Below are 13,764 nucleotides of genomic sequence, written 5' to 3' on the forward strand. Positions count from 1 at the left end.
CACTTCAACCTCTCTAACCACTCAGTGACAGACTTGAAGGTGGCAATTTTGCAACAAAAAAACTTCAAAAACAGACTCCAAAGAGACACTGTTGAACTTGAATTAATATGCAAATTAGATACAATTAACTTAGATTTAAACAGATACTGGGAATGGTTAGGTCATTACACTAATTGAATCTATTTCCCTATGTTAAGTTCTCCTCACACCTTCTATGGGTCATCTCAACTGTCACTTCAAAAAGTTTTTTTTCTCCTGCTGATGATAGCTCATCTCAATTGATTGGACTCCTCCAGTTGGTATGCGTACTTCCACCTTTTCATGTTCTCTGTATGTATAAATATCTCCTGTGTTCCATTCTATGCATCCGAAGAAGTGAACTGTAGCTCACGAAAGCTCATGCTGAAATAAATTTGTTAGTCTCTAAGGTGCCACAAGTACTCCTGTTCTTTTTGCGGATACACACTAACACGGCTGCTACTCTGAAACCATGTATATGTTTGACAATTTAGACCTTGGAAGAACTTAGAATTTACAGAATTAAAATGCAGGAGGAATGCTATGGGCAGCCTGTGCAAACTGAACTACAATGTAAAGCTATTAAACAAACTATAAAGAAATTCTCCATAATTCCAAGTGACACACATACTAAATACCCCGCATATTTCATGACTAGTGTGGATGAACATAGCTTTTCCCACTGGTAACTAGAAATGTTGCTTGTGGTAGTCTTTTTAACATTTTGCTCTTACCATGTGGCAATGCGCTGTGTAAATGGCATGACACTTCGTTTTCCTTAAATGTTTTAACAGGTGTAAAAGTGACCTTTGATTTAACAGGCTTGGTTTTGTACAAACACTTACCAGGCTTGAAAACAAAATTATCGGGAGACCACACTTCAATATGAAAAGCTAGTCGTTGGCTTCACAGTTTATGTAGTCATTTAGGCACTTCAAGGATATACGGTAATTTTTAAAATCTGAATAAACTCACTGTTTACAGATAAAATTTCACAGAAATATATGTGGGTAAAGAGGGAGTTGAATCTGTTTTCAGCAGGTTGGCTTGGCAGGGACCCTTTACCAATGCTGCCACCTAGAAAGAAATATTAGGTATTACACAGTTACCAGCTGATAGAAAACCAAGGGATTTCAAAGCCATTCTGCTGCTTGGACAAGAATGCTGCCCCGCTATGTTACCTAGTCTCTAAGATACAAGATACTGGAATTTTCTGCTAAAGAATTATATCTCCTGTAAGGGGTCTACCAATGTTACAGATCCTATTGCCTTCATTCTGGGCAATAATTTCATATAATGCCCTGTGGGTGGGGGTGAGAAGGGGAGGAGTGGAGAAGAAGTGGGAATCAGGACAAGCGATGCAGGAAGTGCAGCTACGCCAACGAGATGCTACCCCACGTCCTGTGTAGCTGCAAGCCCCATTCGAGAGCTTGGCAGCTCTGACAGAACGCAAACCAAGATCGCCTAGTCAGAGCCATACTGCCACACATGGGGAAGGTGGCCATGAACTCCACCATCCCTGGAGCCAACAGCCAACTGTGACCAGTCATTGTCATCACCAATGAGGACCAGAAAAATATAATGATGGTGGATGTCACAGTGCCCTTCTGCGACGCCCGAGCTCGAAAAGTAGAGAAATATGCTCCTCTGGTTGAAACCTTGAGAGCGTCAGAGCCCTGAGTACCTGGGACCCTAGTAACAAGCAAGTGTTGAGAGAATGCAGAATCGGTCAGCGCTATGCTCAGCTGATCTGGCAACTCATGGTGTTGGACAGGGGTGAAAGTAACTTAAAGGACTTACTGGTGCTCTGGAGTCCTGAGCAGGAGGAGGAGCCTCAACCAGAAGAGGCTGTGGCCTCAACAGGAAGGGCAGGGCCTTTAAATCCCCAGGCCCTTTAAATCGCCGACAGAGCCCCAGGGGCTCCCGGCTGCTGCCGCTACCTGGGGCTCGGGCGGAGATTTAAAGGGCCTGGGGCTCTGCAGTGGTAGCGGTGGCCAGGAGCCCCTTGCCCTTTAAATCACCACCAGAGTCCCGCTGACGCTACCCCAGGGCTCCTGCAGCGGGGCTCAAGCAGTGATTTAAAGGGCCCGGGTCTCCAACCAGGTCTTTGTCTTGCTGGTATGCCGTACCGGACCATACCAGCTTACTTTCACCTCTGGTGTCGGATGCCATCAGGTGGTCAAGGAACATCTACATAGAACACATCACCGAACATCGGCAATACCAGGAGGGATGAGCTGGAGTGCCGAAGAGAAGAGCAGTGGGGAAAGTAACTGAAAGACTTTCCTCATGGATTGTAAATGGACAACCTACCCTATATTCTCAATTACTGAGGGACAATCCTCACTCATTGCTACATTTGCTTTCCACAACCAACTCTCTGTATAACTTTTCATGAGTGATATATCTGAATACTTGGATGCTAATATCTAAATTGTATTCTTAAATTTATTCACCTAAATTTGAGTTATTGCTGATTAGGCACTATAAGTATCTTATGACTTTAAAAAAAAAACCTTGTACTTGTGGATAATCTTAGCCCTATGCCCAGATGTACAGACACTCTTTTCTTAGCCTTTGAACTAACCTCGCTATCTCAAGACTGATTCTTGCCTGCATATTTATACCTGCCTCTGGAAATTTCCACCACATGTGTCTGATGAAGTGGGTATTCACCCACGAAAGCTTATGCTCCAATACATCTGTTAGTCTATAAGGAGTCACAGGACTCTGTTGCTTTTCTTAACCTGTGTACTATATAATTTTTTATCATTAGCTTTAATAAAATTTTTAAATGTGATGAGTTCGGAAGCTGGGAGCAGCACAGCCTTTGGGGCAGGAATCATTTGGCACTAATAGAAATACTGAGGTACAAAGTCTTTTTCTAAGACCAAATGGGCAAATTTGCATGGGTACTGCTCTATCTATAGCATCCACCGACAGCAAACACTAATAAGGTACCTGAGGCGCTTTGGGTGGTTACATATATGCAGCTAGCATGGAATTGTTATCAATCCACTTTTGCCTAAAGCATTTTCCTTGTCCCATTCATACATCCAAAGCAACTGACCTAAATTGCCATATTCAGAACAAGCCCAAATGACAAACTGTCTCTGTGGGGGAGTGATAATGACAGAGGGGAACATTTCCATTTTTGCTTTGTAATACTACAAGGTGAACTGGAAAGAAACAATTGGAAACACCTCACGGCTATTTGTATGGCCTCTCAAATAAAGCAACAATGAAGCTAGCTGTGAACCAAGTTCTGGATATGTTTATAATAATTCTGGAGTCCCTTTAGATGATTGGATCACACTTCCAATAGACTAGGCTCTTTAAAAGAAAACAACTTTTAATGAGAAGCATTTTACTGAAACTGACACCAGTTTCATCAAAAAGAACTCAAGACTGACCTGCTTCAGAAAGAGGCCAACCATAAACTGCAGGGTCACTTGGGCACAAAGACTGTAAAAAACATATCAGGCTGAGAGATGAGGCTGAATTGTTTTTCCCCACTAGTCTCAGCAATGTAACTTCATTTCTAGTTTTTTATTTTGTGGTCCAAGTTGCAACCCTCCCTTTAAGATCAGAGACAAGGGATGAAACTAAAGGATTGAACTCAACAGTAACACGTATAGCCCTGTGGCATAGGGAATAATATTCTCCCAAACTGAGATATAAGCTTCTGCTGTAACAGCAGAATGCCTTGTAGCTGGATGACAAAGCTGAGCACACATGTATGACAACTGTTGATCAGCTGTTAGTACAATTAAGCCTGTGGGCATAGATGGGCACATGCCATATCCACAACAGCTTACAGTGGTTAAGTTTCTGGGGTCAGCTTTTCTTGTGGATGGGCAGGCTTTGTTTTTGTTCTTTAAGGTTTTAAAAAAACCCTTCTTGGGCTGGGATAGCTATAATCTGCAGAAGTTTGCAGAGGAACAGAAGTTTGTGGAAGCTAATAAAATACTTTGCTAAAGCCAGGTGCACTTTGGAGAGAGCAGCACATTAGCCAGAGCTCGTTTTTAGCCAAATGTGTTCTTTTGTGCTGCTATGTACCGTAGTAGGTAGCACACTCTGTGATGCATGGAAAGATAACTAATGAAGTTGGCAGGGCTGGGGAGGCAGGCTAGCCAGTGAGGAGAGCCGCATGGATGGAAGGTGGGGTGGGATGAGACAGGGCCATGTGCCCCAATGGGGTGGGGGGGGCAGCACTGTGCCTCCAGGGAGGAAGCCCTTACTACAGGATCAAAGGAGAAGCTAGTTTGATTTTGCTCCCCTTTACTCCTTCCCCTGGCTTGGCCTGGGATTAGCTGCCCAGCTGTTTTCAGAAATCAAACCCTGGAAGCTGGTGGAAGATTTCAAGAAAAATGTGGAGAAATTGAAGAGGGTCCAGAGAAGAGCAATGAGAATGATTAAAGGTCTTGAGAACATGACCTATGAAGGAAGGCTGAAACAATTGGGTTTGTTTAGTTTGGAAAAGAGAAGACTGAGAGGGGACATGATAGCAGTTTTCAGGTATCTAAAAGGGTGTCATCAGGAAGAGAGAGAAAACTTGTTCACCTTAGCCTCCAATGATAGAACAAGAAGCAATGGGCTTAAACTGCAGCAAGGGAGATTTAGGTTGGACATTAGGAAAAAGTTCCTAACTGTAAGGTTAGTTAAACACAGGAATAGATTGCCTAGGGAAGTTGTGGAATCTCCATCTCTGGAGGTATTTAAGAGTAGGTTAGATAAATGTCTATTAGGGATGGTCTAGACAGTATTTGGTCCTGCCATGAGGGCCGGGGACTGGACTCGATGACTTCTCGAGGTCCCTTCCAGTCCTAGAGTCTATGAGTCTATAAGGGGTCCGGCTAGTGGATTTTTGTAAATCTACTTTTTTGGCTCCTGGAAGCATCAAGCTCAGGTCAGGTGAATGCCCTCTTCCCTCTGGCTCTGGGCCCTCCCTTTCACTGACCTGTAGTCTCAAATCCAGGCCGGCAAGACTCGGATGAAATTAACCAACCCCAGCCGACCTGGGTGCCTAGTCTCATCCCACCCCACCCTTCTATCCATGTGGCTCTCCTCGCTGGCTAACCTGTCCTCCCCTGTCCTGCCCGCTTCATTAGCCATCTTTCCCTGCATCGTAGGATGTGCAGGGAGAGTAGTAAGAAAAGCATGGATTTTATTAACACTACTGAGCTGGTATGAATTATTTTGTGACTATACATACTGGTGACTTCTTTCTCTGAATGTCACTGTAATTGGCAGTAGAAGTTGCTAGATTTGTCACTGGTCAGTTTGACACTTATTTTCTCACTAGGGAAACCAAAAAGTCGCTAAATCTAGTGACAAAGTAGCCAAGTTGGCAACCGGGACAGGCAAAGTTCAAATGGAGTGCAATTTTCATCGTGTTAGCTGCAGCACTGGCATGACTTTACAATTTTCATAAGTGCTAATTTTCATAGATTCTAAGGCCAAAAGAGACCACTGTGATCATCCAGTCTGACTTCCTGTAGAGCACAGGCCATGAATAAAATGGATTCATAGTTCTTCACTATAGTCCTATTCCAAAATTGTGTAAGTGATGGGAGTCTCTGTACTGTGGACATCTGTCCCTTAGGAACTGGACTGAGACCACCAACTCATTCCACGTAAGACACTGAACAGCCATGGGAGGATTACTTTCAGTTGTTACCAACCTGAGCAAGATTTGAAACAGTGACTTAGAAAGCCTCCGTATTTCATTAACCATCTCCTGAGTTAAACAGTTGCATCTCTTTGATACAATGGGGTAACTGCCTTATGCCAAGACTGCACTTGGACTCTGGTTTTATTTGCCTTTGATAATATAAACCCAAAACCTAAGAACTGGGTTGGAATTGGGTTGGACCACATTCATTTGCAACTTTTAATTGCTGGGTTTGACACACGCAGCATGTAATTGCTTTGGAAGAAATTATACACTTTGCTGGGCTTTTCAATTCAAGGCAATTGTACTTCTTTAAATGACTGTGGCACAGTCTTATTTGGTTCATGTTTTTTTCTGTTCTTTCCATCTAGTACAGGTATGCAGACCCCTGCATCTCTGCAAAACCGCCTTTGAGATATTACTTATAATATGTACTGTAAAACTAAGGTAAAGGTCAATAGTGTCCAACATACAGTAAATTATAATTCAGAATGAACCAGAAATAAGTCAGTCTTATTATGAACTAAGGTCTCACTCCTGCAAGCCATTCATATTTGCAGGTACCTGCACCAGTATGGAGCTGTGTTAAAATCATTGGCTACAATGGGAGTTGCTGACTACTTAGTTTTTTTGAGTAACTATTCAGGTACCTAAATATGGATTTTGGAGCCGAGCTTTAGATACTTGTTTCTGATAATAAACGGGGAGGCCACGTTAAAGTCTGCAAAACACCCACCAACCAACCAAAAAGAAAAATCCCCAATTGGACCAAAAGCCTGGTCTGACACCATGCATTTGGATTCCTGTTCCTGGGGGAAGAAAAACAGAAAGCTGTGGAGGAACACGTATATTCTTGATGGTGATTTTCATAGTAAACAGAGACTCTTGTTAAGGTTTTTGTCACAGACTATATTAGGTAATGGAGGTGCATCACCTCATCAGACCAGAGGAAAGGGGAGATTGTCACTTGACATTGTTGAGTGTTGCTGAGCTGAATATATTCACGACACAGTCCTTGGCTGGTTTCTAAGAGGCTAAATGGTATCCGAGGGTGTTAAAGGTGACTATTTGGGGCAAGTGCTGACTAGATCTCAGATTGGTTGGCTCTGCCTCCCCTATCAGCTTTCTAAGCTGGCTGCTGTTGGGTTCTCTCACTTTCATAGCCAGAAACCAAGGGAATCTCCTCTCAGTTTTCATCCACTTCAGTCTCACAACAGTTTTTAAAAGGAATTCCCAATACCATACCTCTGAATGGATCATCCGCAGCCAGAATCGAACCTGGGACCTCAGGATGTTAAAGCATGAGCATCTACAGCCTGAGCTATGGGATCCCAGTCTGTTAACTAAGGCAGTAGCAGGTTCATCTAAGCCACCACTAGAAGGGACAGAGCACCATACTGTATTAGTGCAGGTTACATGAGCATATGAGTCACAGGTGGAAAAGCAATTCAAGCCATTCTCATCCACAGAGCAACCATTTTTGGCTTAATGGCTTCAAGAGTATAATATGTAGTTATTAGAGTCTGAAATCTTATTTCAACTATCTTATCATTACACTACATTTTGATGAGTTACATTCAGGGAGTATCTATCTTCTTCAAAAAACAAACCTATTACAATTTTAAGTAATTTTTTAAATAAAGCACTGATCAGTAATACCGGTCCATTTCACTTTAATAGCCTCTCGTGTTTATTATTAGCATCGTATAGAGGGGTTATTGTTTCACTGAATGTGGCAAATAAAGATCAATTTATATAAATTCATTCTTTAAAAAAGAAAACTATCAGGCGGGGCATGGGGGACCTGTCTACATGACATGGCAAAGCACGCCAGAAGGGTGCCATTTGTAAAGATCAACTAACTTGTTGCACTCTAACTGCCCCATGTAAACCCTTCTGGTGTGCTTTGTTTGAAACAGGAATGTATTAACACAAACTGGGTATCTTTTTTTGGAGGAGGGGGTAGGGGAGCTACATAGGGCAGCTAGGGTGTAACATGTTAGCGAGCTTTACAAATCAAACCTGTCTAGTGCGCTTTGCTGGAACCATGTAGACAAGCCCTGAGACAAGACATGTAAAAGAAATTACGTATAATCAAGAAAGGGTACTTGCACGATCATGAGACAGAAAACAAGGCCATTATCACCACTGTTCTCTTCATAGCTTTTTGTTTTAGCAAGAGAAAGAAAAATTACATATGCTAAACCAAAATATGCTAAGTGAGGACTATACCCAAATTACAGGAGTGCCATGTGACAAAGAGGCAATGTGTCAGTATACACAGTGTAAACACAGGTGATTCTGGTTTATTAATAACATCTAGCCTTTTATCAGTTTAAATAATACTTTTAAATAGAGTTAATGTTGCTTTTAGTGACCAATTTGATAAAAACCACTGGATGATTTTGTTTGACTCATTCAGCACAGCCAGCTGTTTCAGCACTGCACGCAGTTAGCATCAGGTCCTAGCCGTTTTCATGTGATGACTGTGGGGCCGGTGCGGCCAGTTCTTTCATGGAGCTGTGAAAGCTGCAGTGCAATACCAATGAGAGGAGCCAACATAACCTGCCAAAAGGAGAAAGACGGATCAAAACTATGACCAACGGCATGTTACCACTTGAGCCTTTAGTACTCAATCTCTTCTAACAGATTGTTGAGTGTTAGATTGGAGTCCCTAAAACACAGTTCTGAACCCTCATTCACAAAGGATTGGAGTACTATTATTTCAAAGTTGTGAAATGTAGCTGCCATGCAACCAAGATGAACGGTGAATTCTGCCCCAGATAGGAAGACAGATGTAGTAATTCTATGGAACTTCACAAAGTGAACAAATATTGTTACTTTGGTGACTTCTATACTTCTCAGTTCTATGCTGTTCTGAAATCAAGATTTTCCCATCTTCCACAAATGGCAAATGATACTCACTCAACCACAGTACCCCATCCTCAATATAACCACATTATTTCCTTTTTTCTGGCTTAACAGGTTGTCTAAAAGAGTTCAGAGACATTGATGGGAGATGTTAAAAAGGTGCACAAGAGAGATTACCACCATTTTTTTAATGGAACCTTGGAGAAGGTACATTAAATCTAGTGCAGAACATGATAACAGATTCTGTTATCTCAGGGCTGCATAGTCTTCCGTGCCCCATGGATTTTGGGGGATTTGTTTTAAAACATGTAATTCCCAAATGTTTTTCTGATCCTTGGGGATTCAATTCTCCAATCAAAAGTATCATTCCGCTTTGAAGCAGTGTCTTCCCCAGCTTGTAACCAAATACTCAACCATGCTGCATACCACATAGACAAGTAGACAAAATAAAATGCAATTGTGGAGGAAACTGTGATGAATGCTGAATAATAAACTACTTGCTTCATACAGAGTAGAGAGATTTAAGGAACTGTAACACCTGCTTCTGAAATAGTTGTCACCTCATAATCAGAAGGGATGGGACAATTTGTATAGTGCGGGAGCTGAGAATCACTGAACCAAACTGTAAACCCTTTCTGTGATGGAAACCAATTCGAGCCAGGGTGTGCGGCAGCACCCCCAGCACCTCTAGTTCCAGCACCTACGGTCATAGTGGCTCTCTCAGCCATGCCCCCCTCAAAGAAGGGAGCTTTTAAGAAAAGGCAGAACAGGGTGGTACCAAAAGTCTGGATACAACAGTTACCTGTGGATCTTCATATATTTTTGGAGCATCCTTCTCATAGCTATCAATGTATAGTCGCACAGTCGCTCCAGCGCTGCCAGTACCACTTAGCCTGAAGATGATGCGAGAACCATCAGAGAAGATGAGCCTTAAACCCTAGCAAGTGCAAATGAGAACAACAAAATTAATACACACTTGTTTATATGCCTCTTCAAATACCTGATGTATCTTCCAGCAAACCTGTCATGTCATTTCACCTGTCATTCTTCATCAGAGGGCAACAGAAGTTGCAATACCTGTTTGTTTCTCTTGCTCCTAGCTGACTATGTCCCCCTCCTGAGCCACTCTTGAGCATTTCTTAGATTATGACAGTTTTTTAATCCAAAATATCATGAAGACCCTAGTCCTATTACTGGCTTGGGAGCAAGAGACCAACTCTGATTCTCTGCATATCAGCCTGTCATGCTACCACTGCACATCTGTGCAAACTCCATTTAAAGAAAATAATTCAAACATTTAATATGCAAAGTAAAAATTCTCGGTGCTTTTGTCCATTATTCCTTTCCAGTTAATATGCCACTCTCCCCACTATGCTGCAAACCAGACACATCTACAGAACAATTTTATTTAAATAACTTGCATAGTACGAAGTAACTCATCTTGCATATATTAAATAGCTCCTTGACTTTCAAATGCTGGAATTCAGTCCTTAGCTACCGCTGTTCTCTGACAGCTGCTGCAGTGCTGCCCGAGTTCTGCAGGATGGCAACAAAGCCTTGCAACAGATTAACAGGATATAAAACAAACTTATTTGCCTTTTGGAATCGCTAACCTAGAACTAAAGATTAGGGGCCTGAGCCATGCTTCACCTGGTTTGTGCCACTCTTTCTGTGCAAAGCAGCCCTAAACCCAGCAAATCCAACTCCTGAAGGATCTCCCCTGCACAGAAAAATCCTTAGGTAGTGCAAAGTCATCATCATAGCTCTCACACGATCTTCCATCGAGCTGGCGGAATGGGCAGAGGCCAGAACAGGCCACCCCTGCACCATGGTGATCCCTGGGTGCCCTAACAGTGTTGCTGGGACCACTGTCAGCTGAGTCAGGTTAGAACAGCCTTCCAGGCCCCTCCTCTTTCAGTCCCTCCTTGGCAGCACCAACCAGAGGCCAGGATCTGGCCTATAGTTATAAAACGCATGTAACTGGGATTGGGGGGGTGGTTTTTAATAGTGGGATAAAGCTTTTGGCACAAAGCTAAGGATAACCTTGCTGAAAATTCAACTCAAAATATCTAGCACTGCAAGTTACTGACAAAGTAGTTTCCAGTCTCACCTGGTTTCTGGAGATGCTTCCATCCACAGGATCGCTGTATTCAAAGTTATCGGCTTTCTCGACAGTGTAAACTTTATCACCAGCTGACAGCTGCTTTCCCACAAAAGAACGGTCAAACATCACAGTTTCTAGTTCTTTCATCATTCTGTTAGCTCTATCTGCGTCCACCTCCTCATAGTCATATCTAGAACCAGCCATGGTAGAATGAAAAGTTAGGGAGGCTTTATATCGGTGACAAGCAATGTTTTGGGAGTCACCACTTTAAAAATATCTCGTTTGATTTAAAAGTTGGGTTTAGTCCCTTATAAATGGTCTCTTCAGTTCAAGGCACCCGAGAGTCTTACAGTTGGTTAAGTAAATCCCACAAACAGTAACAAAGGAATACATTGGAGTGGGTGAATTTAGCAGTTATAGAAGTGAGACACGGAACAGCACTGGCTTGTGGTATATCGTTTATTCCTATTTCAGTACTGTCAGAGTCCCCACACTAAGAACAAGATGTGCTAGGAGCTGCACACCCCGTTCAGCTCTATCACTGAAGAGATTACAAATTAATTTGCCATTTGTGCTCTCAATGCAGATGCTAGTCTAATAGAAGATAAATAACCTGCATAAAAATCAATACCCAAAAGAAAGTGTTGAAACAATATACAGGCTTCAATTTAAACTGGGCAGAAAGCAGAATTAAGACTAATAGTCTAGCATTTTAAATTTACCCCGAGATGCTTTAATATTCATGGCATGTAAAACTGAACTGCTGAGACATCGGTAATGCCCTAAAATAACAAAGCTGAGTTAAGGACAGAGAAGCCATCCCAGTTGTGGAGGTCAAGATTCTCCCAGTGTAAGTGACACACTTCACATGGTTTTGGAGAAGTTTTCAGTATTTAGCAGTCAGGGCACTTGCCCCTTCTTAGCGTTCTCTCCTTTCTGTCCCAGGGCTGGGGACTGAGCACACTCTGCTCCCCGCAAAGGGTCCTGCTTCGTCATGGTGAGCCATCACCTGGCTCGTCCCTCACCTCGTGAAGAAATTCCGCCCATATTTCTGCCAGTGATCTTTCAGGATGTCCTCCACGCTCTGTTTGCGGACAGCTATTATAGACAGCCACGCCAGGACTGCCCACAGCCCGTCCTTTTCACGGATATGATCAGAGCCTGCAACGTGCAAAAGCAGAAACAAACCGAACAATTTCCTTCACTTGAGAGTTCGTGATAAAGCTCTCGTCCATCAAGCTGCCAACCACACAGACTTAAACCAACACATATGATGAACTTTAAGAACTACATCCTTTGGATTATAGTATTTACAGAGCTCATCTGTTTTTAACTATTGTTTTAATACATGAAGACAAATGAAATTCCCCAGCCCAAACACACCCATTTTGGGAAAGTTCTATGGCATGTGTTATACAGGAGGTCAGACTAGATGATCACATTGATCCCTTCTGGCTTTGGAATCTATGAACTAGACATTTAGGGACAGATTTTTAAAAAGGTATTTAGGTGCCTAGTGGGATTTTCAAAGTAGCTAGTGCACCTAAATACCTAAAAAAAATCCCATGAGGTGCCTGAATACCTTTAAAACTCCGGCTGGTAGCTCCTTAAGCTGGCTGGTTTACCACTGAGGGTTTATACTGAATTGTACTGCTAGGGTATTACACTGGGATATTATTCTGATGATATTTTACAGTTAAAACAAGAGAACATAGAGCAGGGGCGGGCAAACTGTTTGGCCTGAGGGCCACATCAGGTTTCCAAAATAGCATGGAGGGCTGGTTAGCGGAGGCTGTGCCTTCCCAAACAGCCAGGCATGGCCCTGCCCAGCCCGCTATCCGACCCCTCCTGCTTCTCATGCCCCGACAGCTCCCCCAAGACTCCTGCCCCATCCAACCCCCCCCTGTTCCCTGTCCCCTGCCAGCCCCCGGAACCCACACCCCTGACTGCGCCCTGCCACCTCATCCAACCCTCCTCTCATTCCTGACTGTCCCCCTGGGACTCCAGCCCCATCCAACCACTCCTTCTCCCTGACCACCCCGGAACCTCTGCCTGCCCCCTGCTGCCCCATCCAACGCCGCCATCCTTCCTGACTACCCCGTCACCCCATCCAAACCCTCCTCTCTTTCCTGACTGTCCCCCCGGGACCCCACCCCATCCAACCACCCCTTCTCCCTGCCCCTGCCTGCCCCCCGCTGCCCCATCCAACCCCCTCATCCTTCCTGACTACCCCTCCGGGATCCCTGCCCCCATTCAACCCACCTGTTCCCTGCGCTCTGACTGCCCCGACCCCTGTCCACACACATCCCGAACTCCCCTGCCCTCTATCCAACCCTCCCCCCCCCCGTTCCCTGCCCCCTTACTGCACTGCCTGGAGCACCGGTGGCTGGCAGTGCTACAGTTGCGCCGCCCAGAGCACTCGGACAGGCAGCCGCGCTGCCTGGATGGAGCCAGCCACACCACTGCACAGCACGGAGCACCAGGTCAGGCCGGGTTCTGTAGCTGTGCTGCTCCAGGAGCTCGCAGCCCTGCCACCCAGAGCACTGTGCCAGTGACGGAGTGATCTGAGGCTGCAGGGGAGGGAGAACAGCATAGGAGGGGCCAAAGGGGTAGCCTCCCGGGCCAGGAGCTCAGGGGCCAGGCAGGAGGGTCCCACAGGCCAGATGTGGCCTGCGGGCCGCAGTTTGCCCACCTCTGACCTAGAGCATATAGACCGGCACCCTTTTCCAGCAGGTGTACATACCCAAATAAAGGTCCTATATAATGTATCCACTCATCCCTGGAATAAAGCGCTCAAGTAAGGAGTCTGAAATTCTGTCATTTTGCATTACACAGAATTGTTTAGGTTGTGTTTAGATTCCGATTGATTTCAGAAGGTACAAGTTTGTTTTCATTCTGTTGGACTATATGATTGCCATAGGTAATGTCCCCTCAGCAGTTATACATGACCCACATGCTCCCTCAAGCTCCATACTACCCAAGTAACTTACAGTAAAGAGGATTTCATTCCTCTTTAATTCTTTGAAGTGAATTATGTGCTAGATTGGCAACCCTGGACATGCATCCTCTTTCTATCCCCAAAGCAGATAAAACACAG

At 44.1% G+C, this 13,764-nt stretch overlaps 2 protein-coding genes across 4 annotated transcripts in view; both read right to left on the bottom strand.

Moving 5' to 3' along the window:
- LOC127055264 (uncharacterized) overlaps positions 1–13,764 on the bottom strand; it is a 268,873-nt gene that overhangs the window by 218,651 nt on the left and 36,458 nt on the right. The window lies entirely within an intron of this gene.
- Positions 7,972–13,764, bottom strand: part of PGM1 (phosphoglucomutase 1) — a 34,079-nt gene continuing 28,286 nt past the window's right edge. For 2 of the 3 annotated variants that reach the window (XM_050962023.1, XM_050962021.1), the window contains exons 8-11: positions 11,693–11,828; positions 10,674–10,857; positions 9,366–9,500; positions 7,972–8,257 (exon numbers count right to left, since the gene is read on the bottom strand). In XM_050962023.1, the coding sequence (XP_050817980.1) occupies positions 8,168–8,257; positions 9,366–9,500; positions 10,674–10,857; positions 11,693–11,828 (545 nt within the window). In that variant the 3' untranslated portion in view covers positions 7,972–8,167. The remainder of the gene's footprint in view (positions 8,258–9,365; positions 9,501–10,673; positions 10,858–11,692; positions 11,829–13,764) is intronic. The other variant, XM_050962022.1, reaches the window with a different exon arrangement.

This window comes from Gopherus flavomarginatus, chromosome 7 (assembly GCF_025201925.1).
Source record: "Gopherus flavomarginatus isolate rGopFla2 chromosome 7, rGopFla2.mat.asm, whole genome shotgun sequence".
NCBI lineage: Eukaryota > Metazoa > Chordata > Testudines > Testudinidae > Gopherus > Gopherus flavomarginatus.